The 26,293-nt window shown below is 44.7% G+C and overlaps 1 protein-coding gene and 1 long non-coding RNA gene across 5 annotated transcripts; one reads left to right on the forward strand and one right to left on the reverse strand.

Annotated features, from left to right (window-relative positions):
* Positions 1-578: 578 nt before the first annotated feature.
* LOC109519404 (uncharacterized) lies at positions 579-24,523 on the reverse strand. Of its 4 annotated transcripts, none has more exons than XR_002168957.1 (6): positions 23,959-24,523; positions 12,318-13,966; positions 6,858-7,007; positions 5,898-6,065; positions 3,065-3,171; positions 579-1,733 (listed from the first exon to the last, which is right to left on the reverse strand). It is a non-coding gene; the product is annotated as an uncharacterized LOC109519404 (long non-coding RNA). The 4 variants fall into 4 exon arrangements; XR_002168955.1 differs by having other exon boundaries at positions 3,065-5,827; positions 23,959-24,518; XR_002168954.1 differs by having other exon boundaries at positions 3,065-6,065; positions 23,959-24,518.
* klf13 (Kruppel like factor 13) lies at positions 7,933-26,293 on the forward strand. Its single transcript, XM_019875905.1, has 2 exons — positions 7,933-9,026; positions 25,619-26,293. Exons 1-2 carry the CDS (start codon positions 8,573-8,575, stop codon positions 25,981-25,983), a joined length of 819 nt encoding a protein of 272 aa, XP_019731464.1. The 5' UTR covers positions 7,933-8,572; the 3' UTR covers positions 25,984-26,293.

A 26,293-nucleotide genomic window follows, 5' to 3' on the forward strand; every position in this document is an offset into this window, starting at 1 on the left:
CGACCCTCGTAAGGATAAGCGGATTAAAAAATGGATGGATGGAAGTGTGATTGGTCACAAAAAAATGTTTGCAATATCTTAAGGTTATAAAAATTGAAGACACATTTGCAGTTTTGGTATTTCATCAAGAAACATGAAGTCGAGGCACAGGATTTGCCTTTGCAGGCCTCAGGCAATGATGCGGTGGGCCAGATCTTGCCCCTGGACCTTGAGTGATCTAGAGTGTATAGTTGAATATGTTGTTTTGTTATTTTTGTTGCTAGGTAGATTTAAAAAAAAAAATTAAGGGCAACCGATGGGGGTTTAACTCTTTAGACCATCAGCAAACCCTGTCCTCCAAACTGGTTTGGCTGTTCTCCACCTCTGACCCCGCCCCGCCGCTACTACTTGCGGAGGTCGGTTAGGGGGTTGGGGATACTGCGTGCAATTGCAGTATTTACAACAATTTGACTTAAATTTAATCAAACACTCCACCGTGCCATGACAGGAAGGAATTAAGTGACAAAGACCACTAGATTAGTGTCAGAATCATCTTTATTGGCCAAATACATAGAACACACAAGGAATTTGTCTCCGGTAGTACAGGCAACACTAGTATTGCAATAACAAACAACTATGATAAACAAAGACATGACATATAAGCATCGAAGGACTTTCCGTAATGGAAGGGCACCATTGTGCAGTAGTACCACCCAATGACAGCTGTGCGACAATGTGCAGAGTCATCAGGCAGAGAGCAAGCGATCAGTGATGCAATACCATACTATGATAGTTGTGCAGTTAGTGCAGGTGATCGTTGCACCATTTTTTGAAGTGACCAGTAGCAGTGATAAATGTCAATTAACTTGCAAAATATCGGTGATAAAATCAAGTCCCAACTGAATGTCATGAAGCTGTGCTCCGTCAAGTCTCGCAAGTACTCCAAAATGGATGCTAGCAATGTAAGTGCCTCTCTTGAAAGGTCTTAAAAAGGATGCCCCCAACGCCGATGGCATCAGCACAATGAGTTCATGCAGCGCCTGCGGTCCCGGCGACCAGCTGAATGGCGGCCCCCTCACTAGTGCCTGCGGGGCTCATCCCTCCCCGGCCAGCGTACTGATCAATGCATCCTGAATAGGGTCACCACCGACGAGTAAATGGGTGCAAAAACAAAAACGTGTCCGCTTCACTTTGCTCTTTTGAGCTACATTGTGCGAGATGGACAAAGCCAACATGCCGCGATGAGAGGGAACAATGCACAGAGTCGAGGCTGGGCGTCAGCCTCGGGTCAACGGAGTGACGTGGATCTCAGCTCGGGTTCACGAACATAACTTCGTGCGTACGAGAGAGCGAGCGAGCGATAGAGCGCTCATCTGGCTCTCCGTTTATGCAGCATTCTCTCAATGAGTGCGGGCCAGCACTTTGTTCTTTGTGGTGGCGTGCCGGGGATGCGACATCAAGGCGGGGGAGGCAGAAAGGATTAACATCGGGGTGAAAAAGGCTGCCTCTGTTGTGCGGCTGAACGTGGACAGCCTGGAGGCGCGGCAGAGGGAGGATGACGACCACAGTGAACTCCATCTTAGATCAACGCCTCCCACCAGCGTGCGAAGCGATGCAGTGACCTTCTTTTAGCCTCCGCCCCTTGCCTATGCCACACGGCTCTCATGGCACTTTGTGCCCTATTATTGCATATACTGTCCGCCAATTCTGCCCATACAATTTGGAGTGATAAACCTTGATCTGGATCTCGTGGGCTGTGTAGACGTGATATCGTTATTAAGTACCATGACATCATAGCCGTACAACACTACTGGCTGAGCTTTGTTGCGAAAAGCAAAATGTAAGCCCTCCTAAAAAATGTTTACATGGTGGTGCGGGCACCCGCAGTGACTCCTCTCTCTCCTGAGGAAAGTAATTTCATCTGTGCTGTATGTTGCACATGTAGCACATTTGACAATCAAGTTGACTTGACTTGACTTGACTTGAACTTGAAATATCTCTATTCATAGCTGAAACTGTCAATATTCCACAAACTATGAACCCACACCGGTTTAATATCATGTCAAAGTCATCTTATACAGTAACATAACCATTACCAACACGATTTGACTTCGAACCAAAGGCGCTGGAAGTTTGTGTGTACATGCTAACATGCCGAGCAAAATTGTTGACTACATGATACTAATTTGAATATCTGGTTTGTTATTTGTGTGAAAGAAACTACTGTACTGCTTGGTGAAATTGTTTTATTTTAGCCATTCAATGAAATACTGATGGTATCAACTTAGCATATGCTCCTTTGGACCAATGGAAACACACAAACAAGCATGGTGACAGTACTCCATCCAAACTCTCCTGTCACATTTCCTTTATACATGATTGGTTTTTCATATTCCATTTGAACGCTAAATTATATCTGTATGTGTGTTCCTATGAGTTGTCTGACAAGTAGTCCCATAATTCCAAGATAACATGTTCATTTGTGACCTTTAATGTGGTGCTGTAGGTGTCTTGTTAATTTGTTTCCTTTGCACAAAGCTAGACAACTCCTTGCTACACCTCATTCAATTTTTTTTTTTTTTTTAAATACAACCATGTATGATTGGAGTTTTTCTGTGAACGAGAACACGTTGTCCTTTAGTGTTGAACCCAAATTGTTTCATCACAAAAACTGATGACAGTTGTTGTTCATGCCTGAAAATCAAAGAATGTTTCCCGACAACATGTGCATTGTACCGTGTTTGTACTTGCAGCATGACTTTCACTGTTGTCTCGGTCAATCATTTCTGTTTGCCAGTCATGTTATGCGAATTTGCCGATAAGCACTCAATAATTTTGGTACTTTTGTAACACGTAGACTTTGCTAAACTGCAGCCAAACCAGACTTTGTGGCTTTTACATGTCGTATCAACTTGTCTCGGCGCCGCATGACTGACTCATTGAACCCCCACCCACATGATCGCTGCGCTCAAAAACTTCACGCCCTCCGCCCGGTTTCGTTCTCACAATCAATACGTCACCTGTGGCCCAGTGAAACATCATAATATGTTGTACTCCAACCTCCATGTGTCCCGTTTAGCCTTACCGTCTAACGAATCCTTTTTTTTCTACACAGGTGAAATAGCAGCCTGCTTTGTCATCATTAGTCACAGGGCCTGTTGTTGGTGTGTCACTCAGGATGAGTAAGCTTTGCTGAGCAACAACAAAAGAGGAGACAATGGGACAAATAAATACCAAGATTAGAGCTTTATTCGCTCAGTAACTTCCTTAACGCTTGTTTCTTTTTGCTGTGTTGGGTTTCCTCTCTCATGCAAAATACATTTGTATAAAATCAACAGCAAAAGACGACATGGTGTTCTCACAAAGTCTCACCTGATAACAGCACTGAGTTTAACCCCCCAGCCACCCACCCCCCATTACCTGTGCATTAGCTCTTCTACTTGCGAGAGTAAGTCTAACTTTAGGGAAAACGAAAATAGTGCGCAAGTGTTCGAAAAAGCGTAGCTAAAACAGAAGCAAAAGTGTTAACAGGTTAACGCTAACTTTAGCGGTAGCAACATTTGTCGCGTCACAAAAATAAGAACATAAAGAATGGCTTGCAATAAAAGCACTGGAATCTACTTTCGCAGTTATTAATTTTTGGACGACATGTTTGGGGGTGGGGGGGTGGGGGGCTTGATGATGCAGCATGCGCTACATTTTTCCATTGAAGAAAAGTATAAAAACAGATTGTGGGTTTTATTGCTACAGTTTGTGATGTGGGCCTTTGTGACAATAATTATTTTGTAGCCGGATTGATACGCTTGAAGTGAAAGTTGCTAATGGTAGTGGAAGCTTGTTTTCTGAAAAGCTTTATGTCGGTTTTCCTTACGGTGGGTATAAAAAGTCTACAAGGCCCTTTCAGCACACATCCACCCCCACTTTAAAGTGCCTCTGATTAACCCCAAATTGAAATGCGCTTGTCGGCTATTCCTGACATTTTGCTTTCCACTAGAAGCCTGATGGTTTGGCGCTAGCATTGCGCTAGCAATAACTGTGATGAAAAAAACAGAATTATTTTTTTTATTGCTACAGTTTGAGACGTGGGCCTTTGTCACAATAACGTTTAATCACAAAGTTTTGCGCTAGCATTCACAGTGATAATGAACTATTCATAATTCTCTCCACCTTGGAGAAGGTAAGAAGAAAAACAGCCCCGAAAGCATGATGCTGCCATCACCATGTGTCGTTGTCAGCAGGTATTGAAGAGTTTTGTGTTTGCGCCAAACAGCTTTTGGAATTATGGCCAAAATATTCAACTTTGGTTTCATCAGACCATCAAGAAATCTCCCAAACACATGTACGAAATTGTATAAAATGAAACAATGTTCAAAACAGCCTAAAAAGTGCATTTATATTTTAAAGTTACGCAACAAGCAAGGGTTAGTGTAGATGTATTTGTTCTGAAGAACTCAGAATGTTTTCAAAAGCTAGAGAAACATTGGCAGTCTGAGCCTTTTGCATCAGAGGTGTAGCACATTCTGCCTACATCTTTGGCGTGTTGACAGTGTTTGTTCAGGTTTTTAGTGTGTGGGTAGACGTTTGAGTGGAAAGAACTGCTTTCTGCCTTGTGTATTGACCTGACTTTTCAGAAGTTCCAAAGTATTTATTTGGTGACCCCTGGCCCTCCGTGGCCCTGCTGTGAAAGTTGTATGAGTTGGTGGTATGTGCTTGACGAACTGGGGTAATGGATTCTATTTGTCATCATCCATAGTTCGTCAGCTAGCAGACAACCAACAGATATGAACTCCATGTTACTTTCAGTCCCGTTTAATCATCACGGTGTCATTCAACCAAAACCAGTAATGGACAACTGATGGCCCTGAATGGGCCTTTGATTATGAAACAAATAAATACATACATAAATAAATTTTTCGATCAAAACTAAAATTGGGACGGGGGGTGTTAGAACTGTTTCCTCTACTACAGTGGATTCCCGCATACTCATGGTTCGGTATCCATGGACTTGCCAATTCACAGATTGTTTTTTGTGGGAACTTTCCAATAGAGGCTTATCGGCATTTTTTTTTTCTTTTAATAATTTTTCGGGTTAAAATACGTAACTCGTGTGTCAGCCCACTATTGGTGGGTATCTATGCCCACCAATAGTTGGGGTCCACTGCATAGTTTTAAGTTGTAATACCACCATTTACCACGAGATGGCAGACACATCTTTGTTGCACTTGCACCAATGTGAGTAAAGTAAGCTAAATATTTTTACCAGATTTGCAATGACGTGCAGGGCAAACATGGTACCGAAATAGACTTAAAATGTTGTGTGAGTTTATTTTTGTCAAAAAAATGTTCTTGCACGTTAATGTTGGTTTGCTGTTGAGTAGTTTTGTGACATCCTTGAATGGGCATTTTTAAGGATGAGAGCCCTTTGCACTGGGAAAAGAAAGATCGCAGTATGTGGTTATTTTTTGATTTTTCAAACGCTTTGTTGTTGAAGGCACTTCTATGCACATGCATTGAGCATAAAATGTATTGCGATATTGTGGTCTATATCGGTCGGATAAAAAAGCACATATTTTGTCCGTATTTAAAATTGATTTTTTGTCATACATCTGGTTAGGAAGTGTGCTGTTCTTTTTGCCCCACCATCCCTCAACACACACACACACACACACACACACACACACACACACACACACACGCACACACAGTAGCGCTGATGAAATTGTGCCCAATCAATCATTTAAGTTTTCCATTCATGACCTCGACAGTAGTGGTGTTTTTCTGAATTTTTGTGCGTGCAGACATGGAAATCAATCCCTGGAAATAAGCCAGAGGTTACAGCACTGACCACCTGCCAAATAAGAGAACACAGCGATAACAAATTGAATCTCCTTGTGACTTTTCATGCTTTTCACACTGACCTTGGCATGACAGCCGCGTCGACGGTCAAATTGGTCAGACTGTGCTTTGAGAAGTCCCTCCGATTACAAACAACGTGAAGTGGGCAATCTGCTCCGGAACTGGATGTCAATGCCAGACACTACAGGGCTATCTCAGAGTACAAAAGGTCCCCGGGGCACATCATATCGCTGCAGTTTGAGAAAAAAAAACCCACAAAAAAAACCCAAATCCAATTCAGGATTTGCAATCATAAAAAAACCAACTTCTTCCCTGCGGTTTTATAAGCTGAAGCTGATTTCCTGAGGCCTTTGGTGGGTGTATGCTTGGGAGTTGATTTGCACTCACAAATTTCAACACAGCCCACAAAGAGAAAGAGGAAATAGACCCTCTCCTCAAGAAGACGTACATGAAACACGAGAGAATCATGTTTTTTTTTTTTTTTTTTTTTTTTTTGCGGCCAAAGAATATGTAAAATAATACAGCCAGATGGTCTTCTGAATGGCATGTCGCCTTGCTCCGGCTGAACACTGGGAACATTCTAGTGCACTGCTTTTGTGCACCGTGCTGAAAGTGTGCATTCATTCTCACAGGAGCGCATCAGCTGCAGCACAGAAGCAGGTCTAATACTGACTTGGTGGTTTATTTCTGCTCCGATTTAACAACCCTCAAATTTATTTGTTCATCCTTTCTAGACAAATAAGTATGAAAGAGCATGTTATAGTTTTTCTAAGGTTCCTCAATTGAGACATCCTGGAATTAAAACACGTTTGATAGGTGGCGGGATGTCTGTCTTTCACGTGTGTCCTTTGCGTTCCCGATTTTTGCTTTCCTGTTTGGAGTCGCACCCCATTTCCACACGCGGTGGTCATCTGAATTGAAATTCTCAAGTGCAATCGGACTGAAAACCACCTTTGCATGCAATCAAGCCTACAAAATGAGCACTGTCCTATGAAAAATGTCAAATAATGACAAGATCTCACAGCTCTGTATGTTGACTCTCACTTCCTCCACAGTGTGCCACTTGTGTGCTCCCTGAGGATGATCTGAAGAAGACTTTGCCTGTGCTGTCTGGCTGCATGTCAACTGGCAGAGCCTCCGGAGTTTCTCAGAAAAAGGTTTGTGGAGGTCCACTGCAACAGAGAAGAAGAAGAAGAAGAAGAAACCATTTTCCAAAAAAGATGCACACTATTAATGTTACAGTGGGTGGGCACAATATTTCGCTGTGGTTTGTACTGACGTCAACTCCTGAATAACCCGCACAAGAGTTGTGTATTTAACGTGCAAAATATTCTGGTGGACGGGTTAATTTATTTATGTAACAAAATTATTTTCAATTATCTTCTATTACTATACTACCCATCATGGATGCATACAAATGCCCCCGTCAAATAAATCAAAAGACTGCTGACTGAACTTCACCAAATCAGCAATATATGTGTGTATCTATCTATCTATCTATCTATCTATCTATCTATCTATCTATATAGATATATTTATATTTATATATACTGCAGCAGGCGCTTCCATGCAGAAGAGACAAGGGGTCAGTTGTCTCACAATTGTATTGACCTTTATTACACAATACTTAATACTTTATTACACAATACTTAGTGACTTTGTTTTTATTCCATGTTGCACTCCACAAATATTTGTGCAGATTCGCAATTACATGCTGGACAAATGTAGTACTGGAATGATATTAAATTGATCAGAGAGTTGATTCGTGTGTGTTTGTGTGTGTGTGTGTGTGTGTGTGTGTGTGTGTGTGTGTGTGTGTGTGCACATTAAGCGTCACTGCACCTAATGTTGGTTTAGTGTTCATCAATTTTGTGCAGTCGTTGAATGATATTTTGTTTTGCACGATAGCCCTTTGCATGGGGGGGGGGCAAACTAGCACGTGGTTATTTTTTGATTGTTCAAACCCTTTGTTGTTCAAGGCCTGATTACTGGAATGAGGCTCGTAACAATTCGTCTTCGGCAAAGTAGATCACACAAGGGCTGAGGGGAGAACAGGCAAACTCCACACTGCAAGGCCCGAACGGAGATTCGAACCCCAAACCTCAGAACTATTCTGCACAAATCCGCTGCCTCAATGTGCATTTTGTCATCTCAATTCGTCACGCATCGATAACTACACGAACCACATCGTGGCTTTCCTGTTAACCATCCGAACCCACCGTTGGCAACCTGTGGTGAGACTTTGAAAGTGTCTGCGTGTCGGAGTCTTTCGGGGCCACGCTGCACCCAATGAGAGCCTGGCGCGGTGACGATGCAGCAGCGCGGTGCCGGTGCAGGACACGCCCCCAGCATGGATACAGGCTGCGGGGACAGGCGCTCCGAGACACTCTCACTATATGCTGGGGAGCATCTGAAGCAACCATGGGACGAGTTCACACACCCAACTTTTAAAGAGTTGCCGCTCTCAACAAAGACTTTGTCCTTTTCCTTTCATCTCCTTCACTCGGGGGAATTGTGAGCGCTTGCGATCGTCACGCAGGATGTTATTACTGACGAGACTCGGAAAGCCGGGTATGAAGAGCGTAAAGTCTCTCTGATGAGAACCACCTCCTTCTATCCGCCACACAAAGGGAACCACGGAACAAGTTCTTTTCTCCCCCCACGCACGCCACGCCATCGTTTTCTCTTTTGGATGTCATAGTGGGGCGGGTGGGGGGAGAGTTCTTTGAAAGACGTCATGGATCACTTCGCAGCGGAGTGCCTTGTCTCGATGTCCAGCCGTGCGGTCGTCCACGCTCCGAGGGTCAACAACCGGGAGATGAAGCCGGAGAACCCGTCGCCTCCCCCTACGAGGAACCCGGAGGACGCCAAAGAACCCGTGGTGAAGGACAACTCCTCCCTGTACGTGGTGGCCAGGATCCTGGCGGATTTTAACCAGCAGACTCCCAACGGCGTGCTCGGCGAGCAGGCGAGGAGCAAGGAGGAGAGCCAGGCCGGGCTGACGGAGGATGCAAACTGTGCCACACCTACCATCACCATCTCGGATCCGTCGCTCAAACAAAGGGGCAAAAGATCGAGAGGTCGCAACGAGCCCGAGTCCCCGCAGAAAAAGCACAAATGCCACTATTCAGGTTGCGAAAAAGTTTATGGCAAATCGTCGCACCTCAAGGCGCACTTGCGGACGCACACAGGTCAGTTGCACGTGTGCTCTTTACACTTGCGTGGAAACGTGCTTGAATTGAACGGGTTGCGCATTTATCACCGCTTGTCATTGTGCGTACGTGTTTCGGTTGCTCTCATTGTTCGCCGCAACTTGGTTGAACTTTCCTTTTTCGTTTGCGCGGAGGGTGCGAGCCGAAAATAGTGCCACTCCCACTCCCATTCGCGTCTCGCGGCTCGCCTCCACTTGCCAGCCCAGATAGCGAAGCCGAGCTGCAGCGCCAATGCACACACAATGCAGACTTCCGGCCCTTGTTTTCTTCCTCTTGCTCTATTATGCGTTGAGTAATTGCGACAACTTCAATTGCGTCTCGAGACTCAATGATTCGAGGAGCACTCTAAAAGTTCCGCAAGTACAACGCATCCCCCGCGACCTTCTCCAAGGAGCGCCACAGGTTTGCTTTGCATTCCTGTGGAGAAGCCACACGAGGAGGGGTGGTCAAGGATGTAGATGCGAGTCAAAATTGAGGGGGTTGATAAGAGCTGTGTCTGCCCAAAGCCCTTTGTTGTGATGTGCCACACCCCCGCTAGACAGGCTGCCAGCTGATCTGGCCAGCAACAGACTCTACTAGCTGAGCCCAGACCAGACCGAGGAGCCTCGCCTCCTTTCTGCAGCGCCTCTAAACCCTTCCCTTCCCTTCCCTTCCCTTCCCTTTCCTTTCCTTCGCACGCACACAAAACAGCCCTCTGCAGCACATATGACACACATGCACCATGTAATCACCACTTACGCTTTGGTCTCACAAAGGTGATTGTGTTGAAAGGAAAGCCCTCCAAAATTGAACATACTTCACAAGACCGCCTTGCTTTGTGATCAGATTATGCGCCTATTCATTGTTGACAAGCACATGAATGGCCTAACGGGTGATCACTTTATGCCCCTTGGATGTGATAAACAACTGAGGTGATTATCAGAAACATATACATATGACCCAGATATTTTGCTATTGTGCACTGTCATGTTGGCCGTTGCTTTGAACTCACATCAACTGGCTTCACAATAAGCAGGCAGTTTGGTAGTTAGTGATAGTGGCTTCAAAACTGTTCCGTTTGCTGTCAAACTAAACATCAAACAAAGAGAATTACACTCTCAAGCAAGTGAACGTCTTTGCACAACAAATGCTACTGCTAGCGCAGTACTGAAAAAAATTTGGAAAGTGCCAGAAACCGTTTAAGCAACAGATATTCGAACACAAAGAAACACATATAAAAAGACAACATCACACAATATTCCCCAGTCATACATTCTTTATCCTCTGCAGAGAGTTTTTTTTTGTTTTTCTGTATGACTGTACACATTGTATGCCAGGGTTTGCTGCTACTGCTAAAGGTAAAAAAAAATAATTCAAGTGTCACTTCTGGACATCCAGAACATCGACATGCGGAAGGAAGCGAGACTCACATTTCCCGTCTTGTGTTGAAAGCACGTGTGGCTGTCTGATGAGCGTTTTTTTTTTTTTTTTTTTACACCACATCAGAGATCTCCTTTCATGCATCAAATTATCTTGATTACAGAATGTCACGGTAACGTGAAAGCACACGCCGCTGCGGAAGTGTCACACTTGGCTTGGTTCTGGGAACAAGGGCAGGAAAATGCTGGATCGTCTGTTATGGGTCTGATGCTGCGTTTTTTTTTTTGGTCAAGATTTTTGTTTTAAAGACGCAGTCGTGTCAAACATGTTACTTTCCCCTCAGGCTGTTTGACCACACTGCTGTATGTCAGCTTCTTTACAGATTTACTTGTGAAAGGGTGTCAAATTCATTTTCGTCACGAGCCACGGCGTATTATGAAGCCAGTGAATTGTTTGTCCATGCTATTTCTTTCATGTGTTTATAACGAGGGATTGGTAAGAAAAAAAATGCTTCCAATATCTCACGTGCTAATGTTTGTAAAAGTGGAGACAATTTGCAAGAAACACAAAATTGACGGGTTACCATATGGCTTTGTGGGCCACAGAAAATGATGACGCGGGTCGCGCCTGGCCCCCGGGCCTCGACTTGAACACCCGTGCCTTAAGGCAAACGTTGTGTTTGGACACCCTCCCGTAACTTGCAATTGGCGCGTGTCTCATAATCTGTGAGAATAACGAGCCGCTCCTCTCCTTCTATTGCACGGGCACAGAATGTGGGTCATTTGAGTTCAGCCGAGCTGCCTCAGCCAAGCTTGCGGTGCTTTTTCACACAGCCAGACTCTGGCTGTGCTTCCCTCCAGATCCGACTAGTCGAGCGAAGAGAGCACCGAGTCAGTTCCAGCCTGTAATTGCAGAGTGGAGGGTGGTGGTGGGGAGTGGGGGGGGACACTTTTATAGCCTCCCAACAAAGAGAGCCAAGTACCAGACGTTTCTACTTGTGTAAATGCCGTCATTGCGGTCTTTGTTTATGCGAGCTGGCAAGGAGCTCAAACCAGACCTACACTTTGACGTGTGCTGAAAATTTGTCTTTCAAAATTAACCAGTTAGCAATACATTAGGAGGAGCAAGATTTTGAGAGATTTTTGTTATACTTTTTGAAAGAGGAGTTTTTCTCAATTTAAAACATTTACTGTACACGTTACAGCGTTTGGCTTATTTCCCAGCGACCTAAATGACATCGTGGGTTAATTCTTGCTTGGTACCATTATCAATACAATTTTTTTCAGACTGATACCAGTATGAGTATTTCCTCTTCAGTACTCACTACACCAATACCAAATAAAATTGCAATAATTGATGATCCCGAGCAAAGACCTGTCTGGGATTACAACGGACGTGATGATTTACAAATGTGTGTCAAATGGCCGCAATATAGCACCAACTATTGTCAAAGATTTATTCAATGTCATATTTTTGTATTTAAGTATCAGTGACTGGTATCGGCATCCTTCACGAGTACCCAATATCTTCAAATAAGGCCGATTTCGCCCCCATCCCTTCAAAAATATGTGCAAAAACAAGTGGCTCTGAAACCTGTTGCGAAAAGCAATACATCAATGTAAAAAAAAATAAAAATAAAAATACCATTTGACAAGTAAAAAAGGCTTTAGCTCACAATTTGGCTAAGGCATAATTAATCTTGATCTTAAATGTATATTTTCCTCAAATACTGGACAGATTTCATAGTAAACCTACCAAGCACTTATTTATATCACCTATGGTGTTCATAAACTATAGCTCACAGTGTTGCTGTTTTTTTTTTAAGCAGACTGTACTTACGGTATATGTGTTTTCTCTTAAAACTGTACATAACAGCTTCTAGTATGCAGAAAATTATTTTAAATCACTCACCCAAGTGCATTTCGTGATTTAGTTCGAAGGCAGCAAATGGTTATTGGGTATGTGTTGGTGTGTGGGAGTTTTTTTTTTTTGGGGGGGGGGGGGGTCCAAGGTTACCAGACAGCATTGGCCTGGTCTCCCGGTGTCAGCGGCTCCCGTTCAACACATCCTTTCGTGTACATATTAGACAAGACATCATCTCAGGTTTATATTCATCTTGAAAGAACATCTGCCCTTGAAGTTTTTGTTGTGATCTTGCAAAAACTGCGCGGCTCTTCGGAGGGCATAACTATTTGTAAAGATGAAAACCGGCTTTCCCATGAGCTTCTTGTGGTGTCTTGTGGTTAGCGAGTACACGGTGTACTGCATACATGCCTCATTACTGTGCTCTGGTTATGTCATGTCATCTGCTATATTCCGAAAGGAGTCTTCAACCCTGACAACCTCATTATAAGTCATGTCTTCATAAAACAACAGGCGGGGCCTTCTGTGTCCCCCTGCTAAGTGCCTCACAAAAGGCCGTCTTGACAGTATATTGGACCTCTTCAAAAATGGTTGGCATCACCGAGGAAGAACGGGGTCAATATTTCCTAAAGACAAAGTGCCTAATGGGATATTTTACAGCTGGTTTGAGGTTTTGTCCGGACCGCTTTTGTGGTCTGCCGGGGGTACCTCTGATACAGTGAGGTGCTTGTCTGGCTTTTTTTTTTTTTTTTTGCCCACCCTAAAAAAAAAAAAAAAGAAAAGTGGCGACACCTGGCAGCACAGATTTACTGTCATTTACAAACCCTTATTCATGCTTGCCCTCTATTTTTTTTTCGGTACACGTGTGAAGCTGTGATTAGTGTTGGACTTTTTTTTTTTTTTTTTTTTAAATTATCACAATTTCCACACAGGAAAAAGGAGTAACAGAAAGAGATTATATATACTGCGGCTCTTCCAGAGGTTTAACGTTTTGGCTCGTGCCGCGACAAAGAGTGCACAGTACTCCGATGTGGCCGGGATGAGGTAGCGGGGTGGAGATGGGGTTTTCCCGCCCTTGCCTGAGTCTGGGTCTCGTCCTAAATCAAAATATTACACGGGTACAAGAGGTCAGTGTGTCTACCTGCCACACGGCAGGATTTCCACCAACCCCCTCCCAGCTGACCGATATTTTCGTGCTGTGTTGTCGGGAGAAACTCAGCAGTTTCCTGTTTCCTGCAAACATGAGGCTTTAAGGAATGCTGGCTGCATAGTTTAAGAAAGCAGCATGATTTTATTTTTTTGGGGGCGGGGGCATGTTGTCTGCATTGGACCCTTTGTAACGAACAAAGGAAAAAAACTCGGGTTCTCATCCTGGCCACATTCTTCCCCGCTGCCCCTAAAAATATCCTGTCATTTTCTCCATTGCCTCGGCCCAAACAGATGTTCTAACAATGAGCAACTGACTTCAATTTTGCACAAATTTAAATGAATGACCCCATGACCAGCATGCGGTTGCTCGATTCAACCCACCTTTCCACCAAGGTTGGAGATTTCAGTTTGGATCACCACTGTTGGACCAAGACCGGTAAATCCTGAGTAGGCTTGTATTTCCACTATGGCGTATATGGGCGGGATGGGCATCACTGCGTCGCTAAGCAGCACAAGCGACAAGAGGAAATTCCACACCTGGACATGATCTGTAAACAAGGCACACCAATGACCAATTGGTTATCAAACATTTTTGTTTCCACACATTGGAGCCACTCCCATTGGCACCTTTAAAAAAAAAAAAGGATGGTGAAAAGTGGAATAGCAGCTTTCAAAATGTGCCACATCAGCCACAACTAAGCACTACTGCCTGCTGGAATATTAGGCTTAGTTGTTGATTAAGTGCAGAGCCCCAGACGTGACATGGATGTTAAAAGAAACAACTGTGCTCACAATCTAGGTACGGCGCCAAAAAGTAGGTCTAACGTGAGCACATTTGTAGGTTAAAATCAATTGCTGGAACAGATTTTGGGATGGCTGTGGATTAAAACATAGCTAGCACATATTGGCTAACTGAAATAGGTGATGCCCTCCACCGCTACCTTCAAGGTTTGTGTTTGCGTGCATGTGTTATAATTCTTATTTATTGCACACATTTGACCTACTATGCAGCCACAAAGTCGTATTTCGCGCCTATGTCACAACTCATTCCCACCCACAAATGACTGCCGTATTTTGTGGCCCACAAATTAGCATTTAGTGCATAAATTTGAACGATATCGTGGCTACGCTTTTCTTGCCTGTGGCTCAGCGAAGAAGACTTTTAGGATATCCATTTTGCACCCATCTCTTTATCCTGTTGCCCATTCAACATGGTCCAAGCAGATGGCCGCCCCGCAAGTTTACTACTTCTTCACTGATAGTAAATTTGACCTGCGTGAAACGTCCCCACAGTGAATTTTTTTCAACTTCAGGTGTACTTCCCAATCTCCTTTTGGTAGCCCCGCCCCCTCCCCCTTCCCCCAAACCTAATTCGAAAAGCTTCATTTGAGCCTTGCGGTCATTCCACTGAAGTCAAATACACTTATAAATGTTTGCTTGAAGTCCGTGCAGCTGGATGTTATGTGTCCTCTGGAAACAAGGTATTAGTTAATCCACTTGATCCCAGGGATGTAAATAACACCAACGTGTAAGCCACTGTCGTGCCAGTTCTAATCATGTGCTGCTTGTATTACTGCACGTTAAAGGACACACAAGGCCGGCGTCACGTCATTTTTATTTTCTAACCTACATCGAGTCTGCGCACTTTATAGCTAACAGGATATTTCTTAGCTAACGTGAGAGCATAAACCCGATTTAGCTGCGATTAAGCAGCCGAGCACGTATGATGGCCACTCCTAACACAGAAAGAACCCCGTCGTTCACTTCCACGGCCACGCCGATTTCAATTGCCCACAGGCTCGTATATTCTTTAGGTACTGTAGCACTTGGGAGGATTCCTATAAAAAGCCACTCTGTTCTTCCCACCCAGCCGCCCCTCCCTACAGACTTCGGGCCGCAAAAGAAAATAGGTGGCGTAGCGTGTTGTGTTGTGGCGGTGAGGACTTACGAGGTGGTGTTCATTACCAGTGGCAGGAAGAAAGGGATTCAGACCTGTGGAACACTGCACACTGTTCAAAAACCAACAAAGCGCTTCTTGGCACGCGAGCGACGGCTCTGTTGCATCAATGCCCTCCATTGATGTAGGTCATTTACTGTATTCAGTTGCATCTGCGGCTAATCTGATTACCGTTTGAATGGATAAGACCTCTAAAGCACAGGGCACCCTGTTAGGCCGTCACGGGGTTCCATCTGTGAGTTTTGCGTTCCGACTTGGTCCGGGTTGATGCATTTGGCTTCCAGACGAAGGGCCGTCGAACTAAATGGAGTATTTAGTTTCTTGCAGGGCCGCATATATGCTCATTGTGGTATCTAAGGCGGGCGGGTCCCTTTGTTGTGGTAAACCAGAGCATGTGTGTTTGCCTGGCACACCGGGGTGTGGCCCTCTGCACAGGGGTGAAGAGAATTTAATGGAACCATCAATGAAAAAGGCCAGGAAATCGACCCGTTAAAAACAAGGAAGTCCTTTGTGTTTTGTGTCATTGACTGGTGATCAGTTCAGGGTTCACCTAACGTCTCGCACAAAGACAGCTTGGCTATGGATCACTTATAGAAAATGGATGGAAGCATGGACGGTTGGGTATTTTGTTTGTAAAGTTGACAACATCGCGGTGAACGGTAGGATTATGTTAACCAGGTCAGATTTTTGTGCAGCAGCAGCGGGAAGAATCGTAGCAAAAATCTGCCCTGGTGTTACACTGACCTGGCTGACCAAGTGGGGCAGCGACCCCTTGCTATTCGCACATTAACTCGTGGTTCTCAACCTGTAGCTGGACCATAATTTTGGTGCTCAAAGCTCTTGCTAATAGGAAAGTAGTAATCTGCGTCAAGGGCATATGTTGACATGAAACATATCAACTGAGAGACTAACATCTCTTTGCATGTCGGGGAGGAGCTTCACCATTAGAGAGGCATAGGGGCCGAGCCCTGCCACGAATTGGCTTTTTATATGGCAAATGGATGGATGGCTGTCTTCTCCCCGGAATATTTCGGTGCAGAAGCACTGCTGTCATATCAGTGCCAACCCACTAGTTGGTGATTTCTCAAGATGCTCACCCAGTTCGCGGGTGTGATCTCAAATTACTCTTCATATAATTTCACCTCATTAAGTAGCGCCATGGCATGGGCGTATATGGCTGCCGACGGAACTGGTTCCATTGTATTTATTGAGGATGCTAACAAAAGCGGCAGGGTGAATTGTGAAGTGTTTTGCGCAATATTACCTGCTCGTGATCAGCCAACCTCTTCAGAACTCATTGGACGGTACTTCATATCACATCATTTTTTTAACTCATTGTGGTGGTATTTAGAGCCCCCCCCCCCAAAAAAAGAAAATGTGTCAATGCTGCAATATATTTTATATGGGCCTGGCCGTACTTGCCCTAGTGGTGCAGTCCCGCTACACTTTGCTGGGGAAGCATTCATGCAAGCATGTCCTCCATTTATTTAGACTTTAGACGATAAAATGTGTCATTTTCAAAACGTCCTCACTGGGATCCTTTTTTCAAAGGTTTGCGCTTGCTGGCTCCAGCATGCTACTGTCATATGGTAAGCAACCGCATCAGGTCCGTTAAAATGGCGTCGGACAAACTTCTCGCACTTAAATAGCATCGGGTCGAAGGCGAACATTATCTCTGTCTGTATCTCGTCTTATCGAGCAGTGCTGAGGCCTCTCAGGGTTTGAACGGCTCTGTTGTGGGCTGCTCTAAAGGTTTGTCTCATATGAGCCGTCATGTCAAGACTCCCATCGGCGAAACGAAGCTGGCTTTGTCCTGCGGGCCCCACCGTTTACGGATAATGTGGCACCCCCTGCCTGCGCCCCGTCTCTGCGGACACACTGCAAACACATAATAATGCCCACGACTGTTTGCATGTCCTTAGTTAACCAGGATTGAAAAGATAAGGAGACTGCAGGTTGTTTCTGCATGCACTCAAGGCGAAAAGAGAGTGCCCACTCAAACTAATTGAGGCAAATTTGATGACCTGGTCAATGCAGGCGAGCCATCCCTGCCGCTCCCTTAAGAGTTACGGGGGATGAAGTAATGCACGGATAAGTGTATGCAGGAATCGGACGGTCAAACACAACCTCGCTGCGCGTCTCCAGACTGAATGTCAATATCCCCTGTGCAGTGCGGCTTGAGGGGAAGAACGTTACGGTTAGTACGCGCCGCCTGTCTGATTGAAATGCATTAGAGGAGCGCTTCTCCTGCTGGGAGCCAGGCTGCCGCTATTGTTCACAACCTGACAGCTATAAGGCCCACAAGTGCCGGCAGTCTATTCACCGGTCCCTCTCAATAACGACAAAAGGATAATAGATCTCCAGGTTTTTTAAGAGTCCTCTCCTGAACCGAGTTTAGGTCACACGCACCTGACCCCGCCCTTTGTCGCTGGTGTTTCACACGATGTTACATACAGGGGTACGAGAAAGATAAATACCAAACGTTGTAAGGGTTGTGGGATGCGGCGGGTCGACATTTTTGTCCCTCAAGGCACTGAAGAACCAACGGGTCATTGTTCGTGGGCCAGTAGTTGGCCGGATCCACTTTGAGAATCGCTGCCCTATTCGTTACAGTTCAGTTTGGTCTTCTGTGACAGCGGTCCGCAACCTTTTTTGCCCCACGGATCGGTTTAATGCCCGACAGTATTTTTAGGGACCGGTGTTGAAGGCCGGATAAATACAACAAAATAATATGATATGACCTGCATGAAAACTGTGGTATTTTCGTAACATCCCAAAAAACGAATCATGACACGAGGAACGTCCGATCTGGCCGCAACGCTCTCGGGTTGCTATGCTATCGTTTAAACGTGCCTTCAAAATAAGATACAGCGCAAATACAAAGTGCATGAAAAATACGACTCACCATCGCCGCACATTATGCAGAGTTGGCTTGGTGGGTCGGAATATCCCATTGAGATAAATCCGTATTTTCAGTAGGACTCTTGATACTGTCTATTAAATGTAGCCTTCTTTTACTTGGAAGTCGTAGGCTCCTCTTCTGTCTCCTGGGTGGGCCTTTCCCCTTCCCAAAGATGTTTGTTTTTTACTCATTTTGCTAGCTCCTGGCTTTCATTTTCACGGTAACCTATCACGTGACCGAGAAGCCCCGCCTTCACCTCTGTAGACGGATATAACAGAATCCGGTAATGTTTCAAAATAAAACAGTTTTCAGATTGCGAAATGAATAAAACGGAAGTAATGTAAGTTATTTCGTCTTTCTATGCGGCCCGGCACCAAATGACCCGCGGACCAGTATAGGGCCGCAGCCCAGAGGTTGGGCACCACTGTTCTGTGCCATTCCTCAGTCTGTTTCCACTGCAGGGGTGTGTCGATGATGTTGTGCCTACCTTGTAAATACTGTAGCTGTGATATCCTGGCAGCGAGACAGCACAGAACTTTCCGCGAAACTCAACCAAGGAGATTAACGCATCCTGGCGCAAACGCTTGCATGGAATCTTTTCCTCCTATTCTACTTTTACCTTCCAGTGCAACACAGAAGATTCAGTTCTCTGGTGGTGCATTACTGGACAGCAATGTCTAGCGCCACCCTGGGCAGTTAACGCACGACTGACCGTCACCGCAATGAGAGGCTGCTTAAAAGCGCCACGGTACAGGTCAGATAGTTTGAAAGAGTTTACACTAGAAATACTGAAAAAAAAAAAAAGCTTCGTGAGACTTCTTTGTGGAAACTGTCCATTCAGTCGCAAGCTATAAAAGTCCCATCATACAAAACCAGTAACAATGACATTACTAGCCCAATATTTATCCGTTGCACCTTAAGCTTCATCGTCATCTCTGTTAACGCACGAAGGCGTGGGTTTATACCAGCCTGAGCTAGTCATTTTACTTTCCAGACTAATGGTCCCATAGGTGTTTTTCTGCTGGCAGAGAGGCAGGCTCCGGGTTGGCTCGAGCTTATAGTCTGCTGTAAACACGCAACCATATGTCAGAAGTGTGCCAAGCGGCGACCACTGGAACTGGTCTCTCATTTGTTGCCATGCTGGTTGACCACTAAAGAGTTGAGGCGAAGTGACGACTACTCTTTAACGGGCATTGAACTAACCAATGCAGTTTCCTCATCTTTCCGATGTTTGCATGTTAAAGTCCGCGCGGGTTTACTCTGCACCTTGTGTCTTTGTCTGAAATTTGCAGATATTTTCAAGTTATACACCCCCGCCCCCACACCTTTCTCACCCTACAGGACGTTTTTGCTCTCCTACGGTGGAGTCACGTGTTGCTTTCATGCTCGAGGACACGCCAGGAATGTTATCTGCTTCCATTTGATATGCCGGAGCGTTTTGTTAGAGCAGGTGACCGCGCCGAGTTGTCGCACTGTTGCTCACGTCAAAGAAGTGATTAGATCTCGCCTTCGCTGGGACCGGGCCGGCTTTCACGACTCCGGTTTAACCCTTTCTGCAGAAACCGATGATCCCCAAGTCTTAAGCGTGAATATAAGGAAAGTGGGGGAGGGTCAGAGCTAAGCTGTTTATTTACTGACCCACTGGCCTCAGAGTGAACGCTTGTATAACTACAGTACCTGTGACATAATCACATTGCACGGAGAACTACTGCCATCCCCCTCCCCTCACCCCTCCAACCCAAATGCCAGTTCTTGGTAGAAGTACAGTTGTCGTCACATGATGTAACTCCCTTTACGGCTAAATGGGTCACTGTGTTTGTTAGGCAATTCTGTCAGTGCTGCCCCCCCCCCCCCACTCCCTTTACCACCCCGCCCTTTCGAACTGACACATTCTGAGAAAGAGCAACCACACCCTGGATGTGGCAAGCACGCAAGGATGGGACAACAATCCGTGTGTGTGTGTGTGTGTGTGTGTGTGTGTGTGTGTGTGTGTGTGTGTGTGTGTGTCCCTGATAAGGGAAGTTAGCCGAATCCATTTGGATGTACTGTATGTATTACAGACCTAAAGATGATTGTTTATGCTAATGGAATTAGCCCACATGAAAATGTATTCAAGCAACAGGTGACGTCATGGCTAACACCCAACTCAGCAATTACCCAATCAAAAGCATTTGCAAAAAAAAAAAAAGGCAACATAATTAGGTTGTCCTGTGAAAGGCGTGCAGCTCCATATTTTGTACATTTTTACTTTTACCTGGAACACTAGTTGGAATAATTTTAGGCTGGTTTCCGATGGGCAACTTACTTTGGACTGTTGTTGAGCACACGAAACAACAACGACAATAGACAAAAATGAGAGTACTGGTAAGAAGGAAAATGTAGGATTATATGTGGGGGGATGGGGGCGGGGTTTGCACTTTTAAAACCGCTAGCAAGATTTGAATGTCGCTTCACCGCCCCTCACTAACATGCATAAGAAGTAAAACCGGTGTCAGCCATGGCTGCTACGTTAGCAATTGGGGTAAAACGACTCAACTGCGTGGCAGAGGATGAATACCTCGTCGGTCTCACCTTTTGTTTCTGATTGACTGTTTTTCCTCAGGTGTGGTGGTTTCTTAAAAATCAAATTAGAGATACAGGATTCGGCCAGACAGAGCCATTTTTTTTCACAGATTATTTTACTAATGTACTGCTATCGGGTATACTTTGTTTATCAAAAAGGGATTTTTGGGAAAATTGCACTGACCTGAGCTTTTCCAAATAGTCTGTTTCAACATAAATCTGGATGAAGAGTCAAAACAGTAAAAAAAAAAAAAGCTTTATTTGTTGTTGCTTTTTTTTCACAGCGACTGATTAGTTAGCATTTTTGTGTGTGCTTGTTTTAGGGCCAAGGAATTTAGTGGAAGGAGGTGCTGAGTGCTGTTATTTTTGGATTCTTATGAAGTTATTAAATCATGGCTTTTTATTTTATTTATTTAAAAAAACAATTTCTTCCTCAAGAAAAGTTGGCGATTCATTGGGGTAGAGCAATTTATTATGGAAGGAGGCCGCTAATTGAGGAAAAAGGGTGTGTGAAGATGCCAAACAAAGTCAGAATTGAGAACTGCTTTCGTTTCCCTTTTTGGAACACTTGGACTTGGTTTAGCTTGGCCTCTTTTAAACAGGTGCTATCCAAAACCACCCTAAAAATCCTTGCGTCTGTGCATACATGGCCCGAGAGGATCGGAACGAGTGAATTCGTCTCGTCACATTCCTTGCAGACACGATGCTGAATAATGGCTGTGTTTGCACCCGACCATTGCCTTATTTCCACTTAGGATCAAAGTAGCGATGAATCTCCCGAGGGGACTTCCAGGAATAAGTTCCTCTCGTGAAAATCCCACATTATGATTTGGAAGTTAAGTCTGGCGTTAAATTTATCCCGAAGCTACTTAGTGTGAAGGTGAAAAAGGGTCAACGTGTCCATCAATCCCCAGTCGTGACGGAGATCTAAATAATTTGAAGCGTCGCAGCAGGTTGCCGTTGGATACCTGATGCTTCCATCATGGCTGCATCATCGCTGTATAGGACTTGGGGACATCTCAGACAGGCTCTCTGGTGTCTGATTAAATATTCATTGCTGTTGGATCTGTTACACTGGTTACTGAGCCTAAAGCAGCCTGCAGAGCTTAGCGCCACTTTTTTAGCCGTGCAAATTCCCCCCTTTTTTTTTGGGCAGCGCCAGGTGGCCGTGCCGGCTGTTCCTCTTGCTAATAAGGTATGAAATCAGACCATCATGAGGCTCATCAATGAGATTAGGGCCATAAAAGTAACACTCAGCTAGTATGTTTCTGCAGGCTCGGGTTATTTACAGCTTTGAATTCTATCCAGAAGCGACACTCCGGCAATTTGCATTGGCTGTGCTAAACATTTGAATGGAAATCCAGTCATAAATTAACATAGATCCATTTGAGCGTGCGGGAGCCCAAGTGGGAAGGACCCAAGTGGGTTTGCCTACAGCTGAGGTGAGGCGTCAAGGAGCAGGAACACAGAGCGGGCTGTCTAGACTTGCTCTGTCTGTCTGCACGTTTTGTTGCAGTATCGTGGGGGCGGCTGGGCGACGGCCTACGAGGCTACTCGCGTACCAACTTCTTGTTTCTTGAGACACGTTGGCATCAGGTAGCGTACGAGGAGCGTTTTGAATCCGAGTAGCAACTCTTTCCATTGTGGCCTTGGGGGAAACCGCAGAACAAAGAAAGCATTTGGCAGGCCCGCTCTCATGAAATCATTTGTTACGGCACCTTTAAACATGCGAGCGTGTTTACTTTATGATCACAACACATAGCTGGGGAGTAAAAGTCATGTTTAAAAAAAAAAAAAATCTATCAAAATACTGTGCTCTGTCATACTGCGAGGAACATATGACCCGTTTTTGCCAAGCCCCAAAAAAAACACGGCGAGGCTGCATTCAGGCTCCATACACAATGTTTCCACATTGTATAGAATGGAAGGAAACCACAAGATATATGGTACCATCTGGCTTTGAGTAGATTTGTGTCAAAGCCCACTTTTATTGCCCGATGAAGGCGGGGGGGAGGGTGTAATTTTCCCATGCGCCGACTCACAGATAGTTACACGCTGGAGAATGGGTGGGGCGACCATTGTGAATGCATCTGGAGAATTCAACGGCGTCAGGGTTAACGGCTGTTTTAAAGGCACTCCGCAGCTTTTTAGGTTTCGGATTTTCCTCGAGGGTGCCTGATAGTCACATTTTAACTCCTCCCAAGCAACAGAAAATCCCATTAGAAGAAATGTGTTTGTAATCTGTGATCATGATAAAACCAATATTTGTCAAATAAAATGTCAAACTTTTGAATAAAATATGCCATAATAACCAGAGACCTGCTTATTAAATCTATTCATGTCTGCGACAGACAAACCAATCCGATAACAGAATGCTTACTGTTACTATGGGCTGGGTAGTTTATCGGTAATTCAGATTCTGGAAAAAAATAGTTTTTATACGACAAAGTAAATTCAGAAATCCAAAATTCATTCTAAACCCATGAAAAAAAATACATGTATTTTCACTTTGGAGGGACTTTTAAGTTATGTTGGCTCGCACTATTTATTTTTTAGGCCCAGGGCAGATTAGATCGTTTACCGGTAATTCTGATTCTGGTAAAAATAGTTTTTATACTATAAAGTAAATTCAGAAATCCAAAACTCATTGTAAACCCATGAAAAAAAAAATACATGTATTTTCACTTTGCAGGGACTTTTAAGTTATGTTGGCTAGCACTATTTATTTTTTAGGCCCAGGGCAGATTAGATTGACACGGCAACACATAGACGCTCAAATCTGATTGGACAGAAAAATAAATAAAAAATCTCAAGTCTGCATGCACAGACGGGAAGCAGTGCAGCCAAGAGAAACGCGGCGAAACGAAGAGAATAGACTGTTGAGAGTAAATTAATCCAATTTCATGGAATAAAATTCAGAATTCCGGTTGTAAATGTAGGTCAGTGCTTCTGATCGTGCTTTAGCCGGCAGAGAAGGCCTTCCTGGCGCTGGCAGCCAAGCACTGGTACAGAAAATATTATAAACATTCTAACATTGAGAATCAGCTCCACATTTCAGAATTGGTGTTGCAAAAAAAAAAAGAAAAAGAAACAAAACAAAACAAAAGAAATGAGCATACCTTTGACGCTTCCAGTTGTGAGGTTTCGGTCATGCTCATGAGATGTACCGCAATGTGAAAGCATCACGCTCTGCGTCACTGTGGTTTATATAAGGAGAACCAACTTGTTATAAGGACAAACATGAGCATATCACATGTTGAAATCCTCGCAGACAATCGCGAGGTCAAATTGGAATGACGTCATCCGTCTACCACATGGCCGCAGTCCCACGGCTCTTGATTGCAGAATTGATTCCAATTCCTCTTTGATGAAAGGATATTGGATTTTCATGACCAAATTTGAATCACGGCTTCTTTTTCCATCTTATTTATTTATTATGACATGTTTGATTTTGAATTAAGCTTGTCTGTAGTGAGTGGAGGTGTCTTGATGAAAAGTCAATTAGTAAATCATTGGATCATCTTGAAAGTACACAAATGATTTGTCTTCAAACAGATTTGCTGTTTAGTGGGGGTCACTCGTATACGCTCATTTTTTATGGCTTCTAAAGGGCATTTGCAAAAGGAGAGACCAGTGGAGGGGGGGAAAAAAAGCAAGAATCCAGTAAGTTTTTTTGGTGGAGGCGGCTGTTCATACACTACACTGCTGTATGTGTCACGACGACACCTCATCAACGTCGCTGAGCTTGTGAACGCTATTTTGTGCATCCGGCAAAATTCATCGCGGCTCTGCTTACCTTTTGGCTCAGAGTTGATGGAAGGGGCCTCGCTCCTGTGGGGAACGCAGGTGTGCCTGCATGAGGGTGTTTCACACAGTGTAGTCTGGTGGCCGGTCCATGCTTGAAAGTGGCGCTGGATCTTTGTCCAGCGGAGCTTCCAAGTCATGTGTGGAAAAACTCTGTGCGGGGCGGTTACAATGTAAATTATGGCAAAAGTGCAGAATGCTCATTCAGACTTTTGTTTGTAAGAAAATGGAAGCTCTAAAATGTAATAAGGTTGTTTATTATTGCACTTGATACAGGCAGGCACACCTGAGTTACTGAGATGTGAATGCCCCAACAAAAGTTTTTCAAGATTCTGATTTTTGTTGTTGTTGTTGTGACATGGTTGTTGTGAACTCAACTCACTTCATAATAAGCAGCACTTCGGCAAATAGTAAACAGTTCTTAATTTTATTTTGATTTTTGCCACTCCCAGTTGAAATTTACTGTCTAACTAAACGTAAAACAAAGAGAATCACACGTCATGTATTTAAAACAACCACACAACCTTACCTTCTGCTAGCTTAATGCTAGCATAGGATGGAAAACGCCATTGACACGCTATTAATTAGCATCTCCATAGCGGTTTTAGAACCCTTGAAGCAACAGATATTTCAACACAAACGGTGGAGCAACATAGGTAGACTGACAATATCACAATACTCACAGGAAAATTTGATCTTTATCCCCTGTGGGGAAAAAATAAAGTATCGCAGCTGATGAAGTCACTTGAGAATAATGAGTGAATACGGACAAACATGGTCGAGAGCGGCTCTTCTTCGTTTGTCTGTATGAATATGTTACTGTGGATTGTAAGCGGGCAGACAGGAAGGAGCAACCGAAATGAATTGAATTAAAGCATGAAATCATAATGCACAAACGGTTTAATTCTGTCGCATTCGATTTAATTCTGCTAGTTCATCACCCCACTATTAATGTCTTATTTTTGTTTTGTCCAGGAGAGCGTCCGTTCCCTTGTACATGGCCCGACTGCAGTAAGAAGTTCGCCCGCTCCGACGAGTTGGCCCGGCACTACCGTACTCACACAGGAGAAAAGAAGTTCGGCTGCCCGCTTTGCGACAAGCGCTTTATGCGAAGCGACCACCTAATGAAGCACGCCAGGCGCCACTCGGATTTCCAGCCCGGCATGCTCAAGAGGCCCCACAGCAGCGGTGTGGGCGGGGTCGGCGGTGGGGTGGCTGGCCACGCCACGCGTCCCGGCTCCCTCAGCGATTACAGCCGCTCGGACGCCTCAAGCCCCACCCTCAGCCCCACCCTCAGCCCGACCCTCAGCCCCGCCCTCAGCCCCGCCAGCTCGCCTTAAACTGAACTTCGCACTTTCCACCACCAGCGCGGCCGAGGCGCGTGTTCTTTTCATGATAACACTCGTGTTGTTGCACACTTGTCAGCGGCGATGCCCTTCTTTGCTAATCCTGCGCTTGCTATGGTGTACCCTACTGTACAGAACTGCTTATTGTAGTGCAATGACATGTGTGATCCTAGCAGAAGGTAATGCCTTTCCCAGATGGCAATATTTACATTCTCGACCATATATGTCTCGACTTTTCTTCTAATTGTCTGCGTGCAACAACTCAACATGACTTAGAAGAAAGACAACAGGAGTCTTAACGTAA

This window comes from Hippocampus comes, unplaced genomic scaffold (genome assembly GCF_001891065.2).
Source record: "Hippocampus comes isolate QL1 unplaced genomic scaffold, H_comes_QL1_v1.1 scaffold142, whole genome shotgun sequence".
In the NCBI taxonomy this organism is placed as follows: Eukaryota; Metazoa; Chordata; class Actinopteri; order Syngnathiformes; family Syngnathidae; genus Hippocampus; species Hippocampus comes.

Bases quoted from the DNA above. Each gene is read 5' to 3' on its own strand.
- klf13 (XM_019875905.1), top strand. From the start codon at position 8,573: ATGGATCACTTCGCAGCGGAGTGCCTTGTCTCGATGTCCAGCCGTGCG. The intron at 9,027-25,618 runs GTCAGTTGCACG...TGTTTTGTCCAG, and splicing joins GCACTTGCGGACGCACACAG to GAGAGCGTCCGTTCCCTTGT.